Source organism: Rhinolophus ferrumequinum, chromosome 13, assembly GCF_004115265.2.
Source record: "Rhinolophus ferrumequinum isolate MPI-CBG mRhiFer1 chromosome 13, mRhiFer1_v1.p, whole genome shotgun sequence".
NCBI lineage: Eukaryota > Metazoa > Chordata > Mammalia > Chiroptera > Rhinolophidae > Rhinolophus > Rhinolophus ferrumequinum.
Window position 1 is genome coordinate 42,263,756 of NC_046296.1, and position 20,408 is coordinate 42,284,163.

Sequence of the window (20,408 nt, forward strand, 5' to 3'; positions counted from 1 at the left end):
CTATTTAACTTAATTGTGGAGAAAACTCTTGCAAGAACAGGAAAGAGACTGTAGGTAATGTGGTAGACATTGGTATGCAGTTTGTTGAGAATTTTTATCACACCGTGTATTATTACACTGTATGTGCCTATTAGAAATGTGTTTGGAAATGCCTTGTGCGTCTAAGTCTGCAAGCTTGGGGTTGAAGGGTGTAACGTTCCCTGTGGTCATACTCCTGGAGTTGTGCCGGTTGATTCAAGCTGTTCACAACTCCATTGTGGCGATTACTCTTCTAGTTGGGAATGCTTTTTACTTTTTCTTAAAATATGTTTTAAATTGGAAAAATAATATGTGACATGGTAAAGCATTTAACAGTACAAAAGGGAATAAAGTAAATGATTTTTCCATCCTGCATCAGGCTCCTAGGCTCCCTCCATAGAGGCCACAACTGGTGTTAACAGTTTCTTGAGTGTCCTTCTAGCACACACGTGTGCATGCACACCACACACAGGCACACAATTATAGCATAATATATGTACTGTTCTGCACCTGTACGTCTTGAAGAATGTTCCACATCAAAGCACGTAACTCACCTCATCCCTTTTTATGCCTGTGTAGTAGTAGAAGGTAGAGTCATAAAATTGCCAGTATCGATTTCATATGATTCAACCTAATAACTTTGGCAAATACAATTTATATAATAAATCTCCTATGGATGGATGTTTAGATATTTTTTTTGTCCTTGGGTATTACAAATAGTGGGCCTCATTGTACACGTTCTTGTGTACATATGCGGGTGTGGATGGAGGGTAACTTTATAGAGTGGATGGCAGTATTAACCTTGATAGATCCTGCCAATTTCCCTTTTAAGTGGTTTTGCCAATTTATGCTGCAACCAGCAGTGGACGAGAATATAGGCAGAATTCTTGAGAAAGAAAGAATGAAAAGATGGGGCCTTCATGCTTGCCTTCTCTTTGTATTCAGGAAGGCACTGAACTGACCACCTTTTGAGTGTTGAAGGGAGGACTATGAGCCCAGAGATGGTTTATAATAATGATAATTATAGCCATAATTTATTGAGCATCTACCATGTCATATTACTTCATTTAATTCTTATGACAACTTGAGAGGTAGGTTCTATTATTATCACCATTTAACCAAGTGAGGAAAATTCAGGAAGAGAGACTAAATAGCTCATCCAAAGTTCCACAGTCCCTGGTAACCTCTGTTCTACTTTCTATTTCTATGAATTTGACTACTTTAGATACCTTATATAAGTGGAATCATGAAGTATTTTTTGTGTGTGTATGTGACTGGCTTCTTTCACTTAACATCAAATCCTAAAGGTTCATCCATTTCGTAGCATGTGACAGATTTGCTTCCTTTGTAAGGCAGAATAATATTCCATTCTATGTACATAACACATTTTGTTTTTTCATTCATCTTCTGATGGACATTTGGGTTGCTTCCATCTCGTGGCTATTGTGAATAATGCTGCCATGAACATGGTTGTGCAAATGTCTCTTCAAGACCCTGCTTTCAGTTCTTTTGGGTATATACCCAGAAGTGGGATTGCTGGATAATATGGTCCTTCTATTTTTACTCTTTTAGGAAACTTCCATACTGTTTTTTATAGTGGCTGCACCATTTTATTTATAATCCCACCAACAGTGCACAAAGGGTCCAATTTCACCACATTCTCACCAACATTTGTTATTTTCTGTTTTTTGTTCTTTTTTTTTTATAGTAGTCATTAATGGGTGTAAGGATACTTCATCATGGTTTTGATTTACATTTCTCAGATGATTAATGATGTTGGACATCTTTTCATTTGCTTGTTGGCCATTTGTATATCATCTTTGAGAAATGTCTATCAAGTCCTTTGGTCATTTTTTATCAGGTTATTTGATTTTTTGTTGTTGAGTTGTAGGAGTTCTTCATATAGCCTGCATATTAACCCTTCACCAGATATAAGATTTGCATATAGCTCCCCCCACTCTGTAGGTTGCTGTTTCAACTCTGTTGATTGTGTCCTTTGATGCACAAAAGTTTTTAAGTTCGATGTAGTCCCATTTGTCCATTTTGTTGTATGTGCTTTTGGGGTCACGTCCAAGAAATCATTGCCAAATCCAATGTCATGAAGCATTTTCTTTATGTTTTCTTCTAGGAGTTTTGTAGTTTCAGGGCTTACATTTAGGTCTTTAATACATTTTGAGTTCATTCTTGTATGTGGTATAACTGAATTCTGCATAATTTTTCATGATAGTCTTCATTTATCTCATAAAGGTCCCAAAAGAACCAAAAGGCTTCTTGTGGTGTGGAGTGGCCATCCCAGGTCTTTGAGTTCTAGCAAAGTCACTTATATTGAACTAAACAAACATCTGTTGATCACTTGCTGAGTGTCTGATGGGTTTGGGAAGTGAGGGCAGGAGATAGAATGATGAATAAGGAAGGAAACTCTCTGGAGTGATATGAATGCTCAATATCGTGATAGGAGTTTGGATTTTAGAGGTTATGCATTTGTCAAAGCTCAGAGAATGTACACTTAAGATTTGTCCATTTCATTGCATGTAAGGTTTACATCAAAAGAAAAAAAATGAAACCAATATTCAACTCTAGTTAATTTTAATATACTCTGAAGTTTTTAGAGGAAAGTACACTGATGTCTGCAACTTACTTTAAAATGCATCCAAAAAATTAGGTTCACAGATGGAGAGAGGGGTGAACAGGTGATAAGCATGTATATTTAAAATATGAATTAATTGGCTTGATGTTTGAAATTTTACATAATAAAATGTTGATGGAACAAGATGAGAAACTAGCACCCAGAGAGAGACTGATCCTTACCTCACACCGTATAGGCAATGGCCTCTTATGTCCTGTCCTAGTCTTTTTGGTGGGGTGGGAGGGCATGGAGGTAGAATCTGGTCAGCACTAAAAGCATTTACTTCCCTTTAGAGGCTGTTTTTAAACCACTAAGTCATGTGTCTTCTGTCACGAGGGGTCAGCAGAGTAATTTGAATGACTGATAACCATTGTTGAGGTCCTCCAGTACCAAGAGAAAGGAATACATTTTACATTGTAGCTTAGTATACAATTATATGTAACTGAAAAAGTTTCATGAAATTATGCTTCACTGTACTCTGATATTTTCTATTTAATTTCTGAAAAAAATGTCAGTTTTGATCCATTAATGGGTTAAGAACTGACAGTTTGAAAAATGGTACTCTAACACGTAAACCATGGAGACCAAAAGATTGATCGATTGATCTATCTAGATAGAGATAGCTATCTATCTATCTGTCTATCTATCTATCTATCTATCTATCTATCTATCTATCTATCTATCATTTAACAGTAACAGTGAACATTGTCATAAAAATCATTAGCATTTTCAAATGTTCTTTAGAGCTTCAAAACCAAATAGATCCAATTTTCATTACATGTGCCACTGTAATTTCTTAGTTGTGTAACCTTGGCAGAGATGTTTAACTTTGCAGCCTCAGCTTTGTCATCTGTAAAATGGAGATAGTAGGGAAAGTACACACTTTATAGAATTCTTGAAAAGGATTAAATGATGTCTGTGAAGTGCTTAACACAGTGGCCAAATAAAAGGCCTCAATAAATGGTACATATTTTTATTAGCCATGAATTCACGAACTTCTATATATTTGGGCCTCAAAAGAAATCAGAATGGGCTTCAGAAAAATATGTTGTCCCTCAGTATCTTCTTTAGTTCTTTTTCCCTATTTGTTTTTCATGGAAATAATCTTCGTGAGTACCCAATTGTTGGCTATAACGTTCGGTTAAAACAGTGCTCAGTTTTCCAGCAGTTGTTGGTGGTTTTGGCAAGAGTGCCATTTGGAAACATGGGGAATTTTGGCAGGCTTAGTGGTTTTTGCTGTTGGAGACTACTTTGGCATAATCCTAAGTGTGAGAGGCATGTCTGGGGTTTCTCACTGATTCATCCCTGTAGTGCAGAATTCTGGATAAACTGTATCTGACTTGGGGGGTGGGCAGGAAGAGCCCAGAGAGCCTCATTACAGAGGAGCTTACCTCTTTGAAATTCCCTTGCGGAGGGATAATTCTGCACCATTTGGATTTTCTCCTTTTTAATCTGAACAACTTTGGCTGCTGGTGGAAATAAACAGAAACTGTTCCGGTATTTTTGGCACAATTAAAATTTTTATTCTTCTTAATTTAATAGAATCTTAGGATTTTATTGCTGGGAGAACCCTTAGGAGATCTGTGCAGCTCTGCCACCTGACAGGTGAGGGTCCTCCTTCAGAGTGGGAGCAACAGCAGACCTTTGGCATCCATCAGGTGCAGCGCTCTTGCTCATGTCTGGCTAGAGAAGAGACAGTGCTTTCGCTGGAAAACTGGTACATGTTAACCACAGCCAATCTAAGAAAACTATTACTATTACTGCTGTATGCTCCTGCAATCTCTTTTGAGTGTGCATCTTACTGCTTGCTATAGTTATTGGTTTATTACCTAGGATAGCAACCCGCTTAGAAATCTCAGTGGCTTCATACAACACAGATTTATTTGTTGCTCACGTATCATGTCCAATCAGAGTCTGGGTAGGGAATGTCTGTTCTCCTCTACACAGACACTGAGAGACTTGGGCTATCAGGGACATCTTGTAGCCATTTAGGACACATACTTTCCAGGTTGCCATAGCAGGGAAGAGAATTAGCCCTCACTCGTCTGTGCTTCTGCCCAGAAGTGACAGGGTCATTTTGCTCACTGTTCATCTATGAGAACTGGTCATATGACCCTGTCTGACTGCAAAGGGGATGGAAATATGGGAGAACATATGGAATATTTGATGAGCATTACCAGGGAGGAGTCATACATGCTAACAGATATGTTTAAACTGTATATTGAAAAAAAATACAGCTTCCTATTCTGTAGATCTACCAAGTTTCATTACCCTCGCGGTTTTCTAAGCCGCCAGGTTGATAGAGGCTATCACGGCAGCAGCTTTTACTGATAGTCTGGTGGGGGCAGGGAAGCTGCTGCCAGCCCCAGGGTCATGGGGTCCATGAGCAGAGCAGCAGATAACACGGTAGAGAAATAGTGGGGGAAGCCGTGACCCCCGTCTACTGACTTTGTGTGGTTACTCTGTAGCAGGCTGAAAAATACTCACCCTTCCCCTGCAAAGACATCAGGTCCTAATCCCTGGAACCAGTGGATGTTGTCATACAGGGCAAAAGGGATGGTACAGATGTGCTTAAATTAAGGGTTTTGAGATGAAGGGATTATCCTGGATTGTCCCAGTGGGCCCTAAATACTGTCACATTTTTGTAAGAAGGCAGCAGAGGGAGATTTGACACAGTGACAGAAGAGGAGGAGGCAGTGGGACCATGGAGGCAGAGATTGGAATGACATGGCTATGAGCCAAGCAATGCCAACAGCCACCAGAAGATGTATGAGGCAAGGAGTGGCTGCTGTTCTAGAACCTTCTAAGGGCGTGCGGCCCTCCGAACACTTGATATTGGCCCGTTAGTACTGATTTTGCACTCTGGCCTCTGGAACTTGGAGAAAATAATTTTCTGTTGTTTTGAGCCACCAAGTTTGTGGTAATTTTTTATAACAGCCACTGGAAACTAATACGTACTTACGTTCCCAATTTCTTGGTGGGCAGCCACCCTTTTAACCAGTGCCCTGAGGATTGGTAACTGCAGTGAAGACTGGGAAACTGGGGGGCTGAGGAAGGGGGTGAGTGAGAATTTTCTTTATATCCCCCCTTTTTTACCTTTGAAATTTGAACCTTATGAATGTACTACCTATTCAAATAATAAATATAATTAATCTTTATAACCCTGCAACCCTATAGTAGGGGAACATGGTTAATTTTATGTATTCATTTCCCCGGGTAACATCCAGTACAACTTGTGTTCTGTGTAATGCACTTTGAGTAATTCTCTTCAAAATGTTGCCCCACGGGCCTTCCCATTTCATTTACTCCAATTTCTTCTCTTTCCTTTGTATTTCTGATGTTTGGGTGTCGCTCAGTGATGGGAAAGAATTATATGGAGAAAAATGAATGATGCTATAATAATTACAACTTTTAATTTGAATTTTAAAATGCAATTTAATTAAAACTTACCTCAGAATTACCTCTCACTCTGGGTCAAGGCTTTCTGACTGGAGTGCGGAGATTTCATCTTCTCTGCCTTGGGGAGTGCGGGCAAGGGCCAGGATAGCCAGAGCCCCCAGACTGGTGGCTTCCACCTCCAGAATTTAACCCCATGACACCGGTATGCTATGTAATTGTTATTTGCAATGTGTGTAGTGATGTGGAAAGGTTGGTAAATACTGCTCTAGCTAAAACGTGGCCATATATTTTTAAACTGTATGTTGCATACAAATAGCTATGGAACACAAAGTAGTTGGGTCTTTGGGAAAATGGTGGTGATTGTTTTGCTCCAGTGGAGGAGTCCTCAGCCTTTCTTCCACCGTGACACGCATGGGGATGGTGGCACTCTGCTGATGAAGACACTGGCACTTCTGCAAAGCCCCAAAAGCTGGCTCAGCATCAGTGGATCCCACACAAAACCTATAGGAAAAGAAGGCAGAATAACTAACACTGTAGGTAATGATCTTGAGTTCACTCTTACCAAGAAATACATCATTGAAAACTTGGGTATGTCCACTGTCTGGGGACCAAGTCCTCTGACCTATCTCGTAACTGACATCCCAGTTGAGAACCACTGTCCTCACCGAGTAAGTAACATTTCATATTCTGGCTACCTGAATGCAATTTAATTTCAAACCACCAAAAAAGATAATAGATTTTTGAAAAAAGTATTAGTGACAAGCGAAAACAATGTTAATGGTAGTCCATACATTATGTAAATAAGGACTTGATCGAGTTCAGTTTTCATTTGAACGGTAATATTTGTTGTTCCGTTGTGTCCTGGTGATGTTGGTAATGCTATCTGTTCTTTATGTTTTCTGGAATAAGTAACTGCATTAATATGTCAGTGTAGTACTATCTGAAGAACTCTAAGAGCTATTAAAATGCTTAAAAATGAAATGATCAATTCTTCTTTTGTTCTCTTGACAGGATAATTGAAGCTATCTGCATAGGTTGGTTCACGGCAGAGTGCATCGTGAGGTTCATCATCTCCAAAAACAAGTGTGAGTTTGTCAAGAGACCCCTGAACATCATTGATTTATTGGCAATCACGCCGTATTACATCTCCGTGTTAATGACAGTGTTTACAGGCGAGAACTCACAACTCCAGAGGGCTGGAGTCACCTTGCGGGTGCTTAGAATGATGAGGATTTTTTGGGTGATTAAGCTTGCCCGTCACTTCATTGGTCTTCAGACACTTGGTTTGACTCTCAAACGATGTTACCGAGAGATGGTTATGTTACTTGTCTTCATTTGTGTTGCCATGGCAATCTTTAGTGCACTTTCTCAGCTTCTTGAACATGGGTTGGACCTGGAAACCTCCAACAAGGACTTCGCCAGCATCCCGGCTGCCTGCTGGTGGGTGATTATCTCTATGACTACAGTTGGCTATGGAGATATGTATCCTATCACCATGCCTGGAAGAATTCTTGGAGGAGTTTGTGTTGTCAGTGGAATTGTTCTATTGGCGTTACCTATCACTTTTATCTACCATAGCTTTGTGCAGTGTTATCATGAGCTTAAGTTTAGATCAGCTAGATACAGTAGGAGCCTCTCTGCTGAGTTCCTAAATTAACGCACTGCAAATCAAGTCTTGCATACACTTTGCTCGATAGAAAGAGTTGATGCTGCTTCATATTCATGTATTTCTTGTTTGGTGAGCACTGCAGTGGTTCTGTTATTATCTTGGTAGGGTAAAAATTATCCTTCCCAGCTGAAGGGATAAAACAATTTACTTATTATGGAGTAAATAGGATTGAGACTGCAAAGGAAAATTAATGACTCTTAGAGTAAAGTTTAGGATCTTATTTTATTTAGACTTGTCTCTTGTTGCCTTGAACAATTACACGTTTTAAAGTATATTATTTGAACATTTTTAAAATGGAAACGCTGTATTTTCCAAATGTTTTCCCATCTTGTGAATTCAGAAGAAGCTTGGAAGTTAGTGTTGTTTTTTGTTGGAGAGCTACATTTTCATTTCTAAATGTTTTACAATCTCTCATATCAATGTCAGAAGTATCCTGGAAACATATGTCACATGCAAGAACTGTTTAACAAATACTTAAAAAATTTGGCTGAATTTAAACTGTGTAATGGAGCTTGATACAAGCAAGAATTGTATTTGGATACGTTTTCTAGTGTATTTCTCAGTTCTCTGATTTATTTTTGATTCTATTAATCACCTTATCATAGAGCTTCATGGAAGCTTGAGTATGTCCTCCCTTTTCCATTTTGAGTTTCTTTTATCTCTTTACTGAAATAACTGAAAAAAGCATTTTAGAATGAAGAGAGTGCATATTGTTTAGCATTTTATTAGAGTTCATTTTATTTGAATTCATTGCTGTTACTAGGTGACACTTGTCCTAACATTCAGATGTCCAAATGAGATTTCCATATAAAAATGATAATAGAAGCAGTTTGGTATTGCAACCCATATTTATCTTCTCCTCTCCGCCACCCCTGCCCAAACAACGTGGGTTTAAGTCTTACCAGTTGAAAGGATATTTAGCTATTTTATACCAAAGTCATACTTAGATGTTGTCACTGGATTATAATAAAAAAAGAAATGAAATATTTCCTTATTTTTGGTTGCTGTGTAGCTAAGCCAATTTTAAGCCTGGTAAAAGCAATGAATACATAATTATTTGATCTGATCTTCACCATCCTGAATTATGGCCACACCAAAACTTCTTGCTACAATAGTGAATAATATGCCACATTAATCTTGCTAGATTATTAGAACTAGATAATGTAAAACTGATAATTGTTTAGTGCTAAATTTTAGCAACATGAGTTAAGATTTTTGCTTTGTTAACCAGTTGCCATAAAGAAGTCAGTGTATAAACACAAAAAATTAAAATCATAGATTCATTAATAATTTAATGTTGATCACTGTAATTTAGTGGGGGGAGAGAGGTGGAGAGGGGTTGGGACCTTCATATATTTATCAAATAAGGGGTTATCAGAAGTGTTCATTAAAGGAATATTAGCCATTATCTAGTTCCAACCTCAACTAGTACAGGTAAAAAACTAGGGCAAAAGAGGGTACGATTGAGGCTAAAAACGGGATCTTTAGAAACCAAGCCTAGCCGCTGATTCTCAACAAACCTCTGGGTTTTGAGAAGCCACACTTCTTCGCCATTGCTGAAGTCATTGTAGCAAACCTGTTCCTTTTCCCTAATTCCTTTTCCTGAGTTTATGTTATGTTTTAGCCATTAAGAATCTTACCCTATCTTCTCTACAACTGCACACTGTGATGCTGCTTATTACATACTCAAAATAAATCATGTTATTTATTGTATATTTATTGTATTTTACTAAATTTCAAATAAATGGCATGGATTTATTTTTTCTTACCTATTTGGATTAAGGCTTTGTGATTCATGCAAATAATATGCAGATGACAGCATCTTCATATTACTAATTAAAATATCATAGCCATCCATTTTGCTGGCACTGGGACCTCTGCATGGGAATATGTCTTATCTCCCAAGTAAATTATATCTGTCTTGAGGGCTGGGACTCTTTCTTGTACACACCTTCATTTCCCCGCAATATCTACGGCAGACTTGGGCACAAACTATTAACTGATTTGTGGGGAGAGACTTCTGTGTGAAGAGGCAAGGAGAAGCAAACTCCTGTATGTGCACATGTATAGCCATACGTGTCAATACACACACAGACGCTGAGGCTGCCCTTCAATCAACATTGAAGGCGATGCCAGACTTCTCATGAAGGAGCATGTTGTATAAATTCTAATGACAATTCAGCTACCCACTTACTAAGAATGGTGATGAGACATGATAGGGTAGTTCAGTCATGAGTGAAAAAAAAAATCACGGATATTGTAGTTTTTTTAGAACAGAAGCATTTTAACTTTCCCTGAAAGTTACTGCCTTTTAAAGATCATTTCCTAGGACTTCTTTTCTTAGCTGTGCTTTTAGACATTTTTCATAACTCAATCTTCATGGCACAAATGCTTTCATTAGGATCCTATTACTTGGTAGCCATGAGTCCGATATTATCCTCATTAGAGCGCCCAGTGAAGAAAGAGGAAGTCCGAATGTTTTGTTCTGATTTTACCACACCTGAGATTTTGACTTCATCTTATGTAGACCTGCTTTTGTGTATCCGTTCACATGGGATTTTTCAGGATTAAAGATGCAAATTAGAGACTACATTTGAAAGTGAACATACTCTAACTCAAGGCCTTACTTGTCTTTCTCTTTTATGACAATTTTTATTCTGGTTTGCTCGTTGAAACGGTTGCGTTTCCTTTGCTCTTGGGTTTTGCAGTTACTTGTAACCACACCTTTGTAAGTTCTTACTTTCTTAAAAATGTAAAAATATATTCCTTCACAGCGGCTGTCAGTAAGTCAGAGTAGTATTTCCTGTTTTTAAACTTTTGTCCAGATGTCTTGCCTTGGTCTCCTATGATCTGGGAGTGAGGGAGATGGAGTTAAGTTGGATGTTGGTGTTGGAAGGATTTTCTTTGCTGGCTTGGTATTTTCTGGAAGCAGCTTATTTTCCCTCTTTGCTATTGAAATAAAAAACTGAAAACTCCTAGCTCTGTTTTATTGTTAAGCTTCTATGTCTCCAAGCTTAATGCATAGCTTCATAAAATATTTCTAGAGCCCCCTAGCCCTACATAAATGTACATTTAGGGCCGGCCCGGTGGCTCAGGTGGTTGGAGCGTCGTGCTCCTAACGCAGAGGTATCTGATCTGGTTCGATTCCCACATGGGCCAGTGAGCTGCGCCCTCTACAGCTAAGATTGTGAACAACAGCTCTCCCTGGAGCTGGGCTGCTGTGAGCCACTGGCAGCTAGCGAGAGCTGCTGGGGAGCGCAAGCTCATAATACCAGCATGGGCCAGGGAGCTGTGTCCTACACAACTAGACTGAGAAACAACAGCTTGAACCAGAGTGGGTCGGGGGGAGGCAGAAGAAGGGGGAAAAAAAAGTACATTTATTTGTGTTACATTACATACAATATAATCAAATATAGTGTAAATATTTCACAAGGACATCGGAAATTAGAACTAAAGGGCCCTGGAGACTTTCTAGTCCCCTTCCTATGCTCTTTATATCTCATCCAGATGTTAGCAACCAGGAAACTGTGTCCCCAGAAGGATGTGATTTAGCCATCGTCACCCTTAGGGAGACCAACTTGTCCCGATTAGCCTGAGACTTTCTTGGTTATAGCACTAAAAGACCCCCATCCTGGGAAATCCCTTAGTCTCAGGCACATTGGGAGAGTTGGCATCCCAGTGTCAGATCAGGCCCCAGAAACCTGGTTTCCAGACTTCTAGTTCAGTACTCTTTGGACATACCTTTTTTAATTTGTAACATCAGAAGGCGTGAATGATTTCTTTTCAAAATATTTTCTTTGGGACCCCTTTTAATAGGTCAAATAAAAGGCCAATGTCACTTTTAGACACCCTAGAAAGGAGGGCTTGGGACCCATGTGTAAAACACCTCAGATTTTCAATAGTTTTTAAATTGCAAAACTTCATAACTGTGCACCCATTCGGATATATACAGGTAAGTGCAGTTCACAGTTATTGCAGTATTTACAAGGAACAGGTTGAGACCTGTCATAGCTGAATAGGAAGTAACATGGGTTTGAGCCTTAACGGAATGTTCCGGAGAAGTTCCATTTTGGTCAGGGAAGGTTGCATACATTTCTCTGTTTGTTCAGCATGCTTTCATATGGTGTTTTGCTTCCTGCTTTTCCTGATCCATCTGCACTTAGAGGACTGGGCATATTAGTAAATTAATGATTTACTAGCCCAGGCTGTGGAGCCTTCTAAATACTTGTGAAGTATCTGTCATCTGCAAGGATGATTACACTGCCCAGTTCTCTGAGTAACTTTTTTTCCTCTAGCAATTCTCCACTTGTGCCTAAACGTTCAGGTTTTTCCAATTCTACCACACCTTCCCAATAAACACTTAAACTTTTGACTGTTAGTGTCAGCGCAAGCCAGTTTATTATTTGTTTAGGGTAGTCTGCAGTGGGTAATCTGCATTTATGCTGTAATTTAAACAAATTAATTTTAAGTTGCTTTGGTGAGAATCCTTTGATATATATTTAAAAAATATTAGCACTATATCATGTATAATGAAAGTATGATGACATTTAGTGGATGAAAGACAGAGGGAATAAATATTATTTAGATTATACCTACTAGGACTTAAGTACTGATATACTATTTATATCTGAAGTATGGCTCTTGCTTTATTTATGTAACTTTGTATTAAAACTAAAACTTCCCATAATTTTGTATTAGGTAGGTTCCCCCCATACATTTCAGTTATTTCAGTTGTTTTAAAATAATTCTATAGCTCTGCCTATGACAGAGTAGAGGCCATTTATAGGATGTATTGTTAAAGTGTTTTGTTTTTTAAAGAAAGGAAGCATAAGTAATGACAGGTGTTTTTGCTGTATTAATATACAATGATTTGTTCAACTTGCATATTACTTTGTTTTATTAGTTTCTTGTGTACAAAACAATGTACTAGTTAGACATTTACACCCCTCACAAAGTGATAAGCTCCTTCCCCCAATCTACTACCCCTCTGACATCGTATATAGCTGCTGCAATTCCACTGACTCTATTCCCTGTGCTGTACTCCACATCCTGTGACCATATATATATATATATAAAATTATAGTTGACATTCATTATTATTCAGCTTCAGGTGTACAATGCAGTGGTCAGGCATCTACACCATGAAGTGGTCTCCCTAATAAGACAAGTGCCCATCTGACACCCTACAAAATCTTTACAACATTATTGATTATATTCACCAAACTGTCTTTCGTATCCCCATGGCAATCTTGTGGTTACCAATTTGTTCTTTCTGATCCCCTCACCTTCTCCCACATCCCACCTCCTCCCATCTAGCAACCCTCAGTTTTTTCTCTATATCTTTGTGACTGTTTCTGACTAGTTTGCTCATTTATTCTACTTTTTAGATTCCACATATAAGTGAGATCATATAATATTTGTCTTTCTCTGTCTGACTTATTTCACTTAGCATAATGACATATTACTTTTTAATTGTATGTTACAAGCTTGATCTTGCAAGTTTAATGGAATTCTGTGCTTTCCTTTTCTACAATACAGAGGTCAGGAGAATTTTCCTTCCTTAGTGGAGAACAGCATTTGAGTTATAAATCCTGAACTCTGATATAAGAGAAGTGTGTGTGTGTGTGTGTGTGTGTGCGCGCGCGCGTGCTTGTGTGCATGTGTGCGCCTGCGTGCACTATTGTTATACATATATTCATTTTGTCTCATTTTTTTTTTTTTTAGTTACACCCACTCTTTCATACAAAACACTTGGAAGTAAAATGCAAAATCATGAAATTGACATAAGGCTTAGTTCTCGAGGCCATGTGAAAACTATTTAATTTTGTTCATAGGACAGAAATGGAGAGTTTAGGTTATTTTGCTTTTGAGGTAAATTGCCTAACTTCTTTGAATCTGTGTTTTTATTCAGCAATTCTTACAACTTGGGAGGTTTTTAAAAAATAAATAACATAAAACATACAATTATTATAGTTGTCAAATCAGAATAATGGCTCATGGTCCCCTTCTTGATAACATCTGGCTTATAATAATTTAAGGGAAATCACCTTTTATTACTTCGTCCAGTCAACACAGTTTAAAAAGGTCAGATAGAAATCGAGCAAAAATATGTTTGTGTCTTTTTCTTCAATACATTTTTAAATTTATGATCTTTCTGTGCTGTAGTGCAAAGCAGAGATAGGAACACTGTAGCATGCAGGAAATAATTAGGTGCATCCCACTTTTTGTAATAAATAGGTTTCCAAACGTTTGTGTGAAAAAAAAAGGTTTGTAAACATCATATTTCATATACACAATACGGGTGTGGATAGGAACTCAATTCGGTATTCCTTTTAACCTGTGAGTCATCCTTCTGTTGTGTTATTATCCCGTAAAGTATATGTTTTTTTAGATTTGATTTTTCATGTGTTATAAGGATGAGGTCTCTTGAGAAGGGCATAGCTGAATGGGGATGAAAATCAGGTCAAATTATTGGAAAGTTGCTATTTCTAAAAGCAGATTTGGGGAATTATGACATTTTACTTAATAATGAAGATTTTTATCAACTAATAAAAAGGTGTGATTTTCTGGTGCCCATAAAAGTTTTCTAAGGGATAGATGGGATACCTGCTTTTTTATTACCTGTTCTAAATTTTTTCTGCCTTTCTTTCAGATCAGTGACCCACATCCTATTCTGTCAAAAAACCACACAAGTGAGGTTAAGCATTTTTTTGGTTAGTGTTGTGGTTTTGTCGATAAGCTTTAGGCTATTTTGGAAGACTAGTTAGGGAAGTTAAAAAGTGGAACTAAAGAAATAAGAGGTGGTCATAATAATGCATTTTAAAAATTGAGATATAATTCATATACCATACGATTTATCATTTCCATGTGTGCAATTCTGTGGTTTTCAGTGTATTCATAGAGCCATGCAACTATCAGCACTGTCTAACTCCAGAAGATGTTCCTGTACCCCATTCTGATTAATAGTAGTCACTCCCCATTCCCCGTCAACCGTCCCCCAGTAAACACTGATCTACGTTGTGTCTCTATAGATTTGCCAGCAATAATGCATAGAAATGGAAATGTGGTCTTTTGTGTCTGGCTTTTTTCACTTACCATGTTTTCAAGGTTCATCCATTTTGTAGCATGTGTCAGTACTTCATTTTAGTGCTGAATAGTATTCTAGTGTATGGATATATCACGTTTGTTATTTCTCTGTTGATGGACATTTGGGTTATTTTCACTCGTTGGATGTTACGAACAATGCTGCTGTGAACATTCACGTACAAGTTTTTGTATGAACATATGTTTTCAGTTCTCTGTGTATATACCTGGGAATGAATTACTGGGTCATATGGTAATACTATATTCAATTTTTTTGAGGAACCGCCATATTGTTTCCTAAAGCACCTGAACCACTTACCATTCTCACTAGTGATGTATGAGGGTTTCAATTTCTTCATGTCCTCACCAGCGCTTATTTCCTCTTTTAAAAATAATAGCCATCCTAGTGTGTGTGAAGTAGTATGTCATTGTGATTTGGATTTGCATTTCCTTAATGACTGATGATATAACACATCTTTTCATGTGTTTATTGATTCTTCATGTGTCCTTTTGGGAGAAATGTCTATTCAAATCCTTTGCCCATTAAAAAAAAAAAGGGTTACTTATGTTTTCATTGTTGAATTGTAAGAGTTCTTTATATATTCTGGATATTAGACACATGATTTGCAACTATTTTCTCTGTTTGAGGATTGTCTTTTCACTTCCTTAATGATATCATTTGTAGCACACAAGTTTTAATTTTCGATGCAGTCTAATTTATTTTGTCTCTTGTCTTTTGTGCTTTTGGTGTTGTATCTAAGAAACTCAAGGTTATGAAGATTTATTCCTTCCTGTTCTCTTATAAAGTTTCTTATAGTTATTAGCTCTTTCAGGTCTGTGATCCATTTGGAGTTACTTTTTGTATATAGTGTGCAGTAGGGATCCAACTTCATTCTTTTTTTGGAGGTGGTGCCATTTGTTAAAAAGATTATTCTTTCCACCATTGAACAGTATTGGTATAATTGTCAAAAATCAAATGACCATAGATATGTGGGTTTATTTCTGCACTGTCAGTTCTTTTTTATTGATCTATATGTCTATTCTAATGCCAGAACCACAAGAAGACTATAGCTTTGTAGTAAGTTTGGAAATCATAAAGTGTGATTTCCTCTTCTTTTATGAGATTGTTTTGGCTATTCTGGGTCCCTTGCGTTACTACGGGTACATGACTTTTAGTATCAGCTTGTCCATTTCTACAAAAAGAAGCAGTTGGAATTTTGATAAGGATGGCATTGAATTTTGATAGGGATTCTAGATCAGTTGGGGAAGTATTGCCATCTTAACAATACTAAGCCTTCCACTTGTGGACACAGTATGTGTTTCTATTTACTTAAGTCATCTTTATTTTCTTTCAGTATTTTATAGTTTTCAGTGTCAATGGAATTGTTTTCTTAATTTTTTTTTTAGATTGTTCATTGATAATGTATAGAAGCACACTGATATTTGTATACTGATTTTTTTATCCTACAACCTTGTGGAACTTATTTATTAGCTCTAATAGTTTCTTGAAAATTTTTTTTATGGTTTTCTATGTATAAGGTGATGACATCTGCAAAGACAGATAGTTTTACTTCTTCCTTCTTTTTGTGTCTTTCTCTTGCGTAATTACCCCAGCTAGAACTTCCGTGTCAAATAGAAGTGGCGAGAGTGGACATCCTTGTCTTATTTCTGATCTTAGGGGTAAAACTTCCAGTCTTTCTCCATTAAGTGTGATGCTGGCTGTGGGTTTTTCATAGTTGCCTTTGATCAGGTTGAGGAAGTTTCCTTGTATTCCTAGTTTGTTGAATGTTTTTGTTATGAAGGGCTGTTGGATTCTAATGATGTGTTTTAATGAAGAGATGGACAGATTTTGCTGTGAGTTGAGTTGTTGTGCTGTCTGTGTCAGGAAATAAATTTTGTTTAAGTGAGTTTCTAAATCTATACAAGATACTGAGCAGATTAAATCCATAGAAGTGCTTGTTGATGGTTTTTACAGTTTGTCATTTGATATACATTTAATGGATTCTAAGACTATTTGACTGAATCTTTTCATTAACCTAAGTTAATTTGAGTTTGTGTTCACTTCCCTAAAGATGCAGACAGAAAAGAGATAATTTGTTTCTGTTGATTGCTTCATTTTAATTCCTCTTTATTACCTGACCTTGTGTTTCTCATACTCAGATATGCCAGGAGTACTAGGAGAATGCTCTCTCTCCCTGAACAGTCAGAGCTAGAGCTGCTGCAGTTCTCCTCCTGTCTTAGGAATACCATGGTAGAAAAGCTAGAGAAGCAGAGAGCCTGTCTGAGCTTTTTGGAATTGGGTTTCCTAGTGTTTTAAAGTCTGCATCTTTCCAGGAAGTGCAAGTATCACTGCATTACTGTGATGGGGAAGAAGTCATCTTACAAATAAGATAGTTAATTAACCTGCGGCATTGCTGTAGGAAAAGTTTTTTGCTTTTGTTTCTTTTAATCTTGTGTGTGCACATAGTAGGAGCATTTGCCTAATAAGTGTAACTGCTGTGCTGCACCCTGTGGGTATACCGAGATGACCATCAGCTGGTCTCACCTTGGCAGATGCCGTTTGAAAAACCTGTCCTGTTCTGTGCAAAAGATCCATTCTTTGGTTTAACCTGAGGGTCCTTTACACAAATACTGAGCCCAGATTTTTTTTTTTTAAAGATTTTTATTGGGGAACGGGAACAGGACTTTATTGGGGAACAGTGTGTACTTCCAGGATCTTTCCATGTCAAGTTGTTGTCCTTTCAGTCTTAGTTGTGGAGGGCGCAGCTCAGCTCCAGGTCCAGTTGCTGTTGCTAGTTGTAGGGGGCACAGCCCACCATCCCTTGCGGGAGTCAAACCGGCAACCTTATGGTTGAGAGGACGTGCCCCAACCAACTGAGCCATCCGGGAGCTCAGCGGGAGCTCAGCGGCAGCTCAGCTCAAGGTGCCTTGTTCAATCTTAGTTGCAGGGGGCGGAGCCCACCATCCCTTGTGGGATTCAGAGGAATTGAACTGGCAACCTTGTGGTTGAGAGCCCACTGGCCCATGTGGGAATCGAACCGGCAGCCTTCAGACTTAGGAGCTTGGAGCTCCAACCACCTGAGCCACTGGGCCGGCCTGAGCCCAGATTTTTTAATGTAATCTCTCACCATGAAAATAATCATTCCAAAATTCCTCTAGGAAATAATTTCAGTAAAATAATTGGAAAAGAGTTCAATGTTATCTGTAAACAACACTTCCCCAACTGGTTTAGAAGATCACCTGCAAGATGGAGTTTTCCAGTCTAACTTTTAATGGATAGAGCCCATTTTGTTTTTCATGAGTAATGTTGCTAATGTGGTATTTGACTAAATACTTACAGTTCTCTAATTTTGTACATATGCCCCAAAGGCCTTTGACTAATGGCTACATTTTAAATAAATCTCATGAACATGCTGGGTGAATGTTAATAATCTTCAAACCTAATGGAGTTATGATCCAAGATTTGGGGTACACTACATTTGTAATGTTACATTTTTACTAAAATATTTAGGAAAAAAGGTTTTAAAGAGACGTATACTTTGCTACAAATGTAAAATAAGTGTATGCAGTGTTATTCATCGCAAATATTCTTAGAAATAATAGGATTCCCAATTACTGGTCATTGAAAGCTCAAATAATGGCTACCATTCCTAAAATTTATAATGAAAAGTATGGCAACTTTTTCATAAAAAATAACGTACTGATGTTTTATAATTCTTTTGGTTTTGTTTAATACTTTCATTAAATATTCTGGAAATAAATCTGGTCCAAGTTGGTCAGCCTAAAAAAACAAAATCCAAGGAAAACAATGTATAACTAGCAGTAACTCAAACATGTACCATTTTTACTGTATTTGTAGGTTCCTTTGTTACAGGGAACATGTAGGGCATCAGAGACAATGGGTGTTTATTGTAAAGACACAGCAGCAGCTGCCAGACTGAGCCTGTGGATCTAATGTTTCTCTCCCTGGCATCACTCGGCAGCATGGCATCTCTGCACCTCTTCCGGTGTCTTCTCCACTTGGTCACTGCTTGTTGATTCTTCTTTCCTGTTCAAACTCCAGAGTAGCATTAAGTTAACTTTACCGACACCTGGGTTGGGTGCAGTCTTTTCAGGTGGGGAGATTGTTGTGGGCAGGGCGGTTTCCTTTAGAAGGAGATGCTAGAATTGCCATCATGTGGCCTGCAGAGATATTGCCCAGAACCACACCCGAGGCCGCCACGTTTGTGGCGTAGCAGGTTGCACATAATGAGCAATCAGTGGCAAGTACTTCGTGACTGGCGGTGTCTGGTGTACTCAAAGCAGAAAACTGATTTTACCCTGAGCTCTGATTGCTGTTGTGATTAGCCATAATTCCAACAAGGTGACTCACTTTGTGGGCAGAAGCGGTGGCTGATTTGTGGCCATCTCTAGCAGGGCGGGTGTTTGAAGTCAGTGGCCTGTTCGGTTAATGACCCAATAAGCAGATTTCTAGGTCCCTTGAAATGAAGCCGCACGTGACTTGGTATTGACCCGTACAGCGTCTCGTTTCTCACCCCCACTGTTAACCAATGTCAGGACATTTTTGCAAAGGAGCAACTGTCCGGGTTTGGTGCCGGGGAAAACTTGTGGGTGCTCCGTGCCTTTTCTGTAGGAGTCAGCAGGAGGCCCCACAACCAAACCACATGATGCTGACACTAGTGAGGATGTGGCATCTGGGTTGTGGATCTTTCTGGTTACTCTGTGTGGAGCTGTGTTAGTGGAAACTTCCATTGATCCACCCACAACCTGAAATTCCTTTTCATCATGTACAATTCAGAATGAGGTTACCAAAATGTTTGCTCTTGAATTTTCCAAATTTTGGATATCATTTGTCTCTATTGTTATAATTTATTCAGCTATCCAGTCTTAACTTTTTGAATCCCATTGTGTTTCCCTTATTTTGATCTAATTTGGAAATTTAATAGGCAACTCCTGTGTGAGTTCCCCTCAGAACAATATTTTTCTAGAGTACTTGATTAAATTATTAGGTGAACATAGTTAGAATTTTTATTCCCTCTTAATGTCACTGGGAGTTTAGCAGAGGAAACGAGTGCAGTAGTAGTCAAACTTTAAAAAGAAAATCTGTCTGTCAGTATTTTATCTTTGTCTTTAGGCATAATGAATGCTATTTTCATTTTAAGAAAAACATTTTTAATGTGAGTACAATTAGTAATCAGATTTTTTTCACTGAATGATATTGCATGAAACTATTCAATAATTAAAAATACATATTGACTATAAGTTTTTGGACCAGAGTAGAAATCTGGGGTATATTTTTTTCACTTTATGTAATATCAATCATTTTTCACTTTTAGGGCCCAAAACAGATGGCTTACATTTTAATGCACTGAATGGCCTATGACTGAGATTTGTATTGTCTTTGGTTCTATACACCCATTGACTGGACCCATCCAAAGATAAACTGTTAAACCATTTCTAACTTGAAAGTAAAGAATAGATCTACTTTTGTAAACGTCACAGAATGTAGATTTTTAAATATATTTTACATACCAAGTTATAGATTATATTCCGTTTAAATTATTTAGGTAAAGGTAAATGTATGTCTATTATACACTAAAAAGTACTTTACAC

General features: G+C 37.9%; 1 protein-coding gene across 2 annotated transcripts in view; it reads left to right on the top strand.

Annotated features, from left to right (window-relative positions):
• KCNG3 (potassium voltage-gated channel modifier subfamily G member 3) overlaps nt 1-10,760 on the top strand; it is a 32,688-nt gene extending 21,928 nt beyond the window's left edge. For both annotated transcript variants that reach the window (XM_033124831.1, XM_033124832.1), the window contains exon 2: nt 7,055-10,760. In XM_033124831.1, the coding sequence (XP_032980722.1) occupies nt 7,055-7,700 (646 nt within the window). In that variant the 3' untranslated portion in view covers nt 7,701-10,760. The remainder of the gene's footprint in view (nt 1-7,054) is intronic.
• Nucleotides 10,761-20,408: the final 9,648 nt, after the last annotated feature.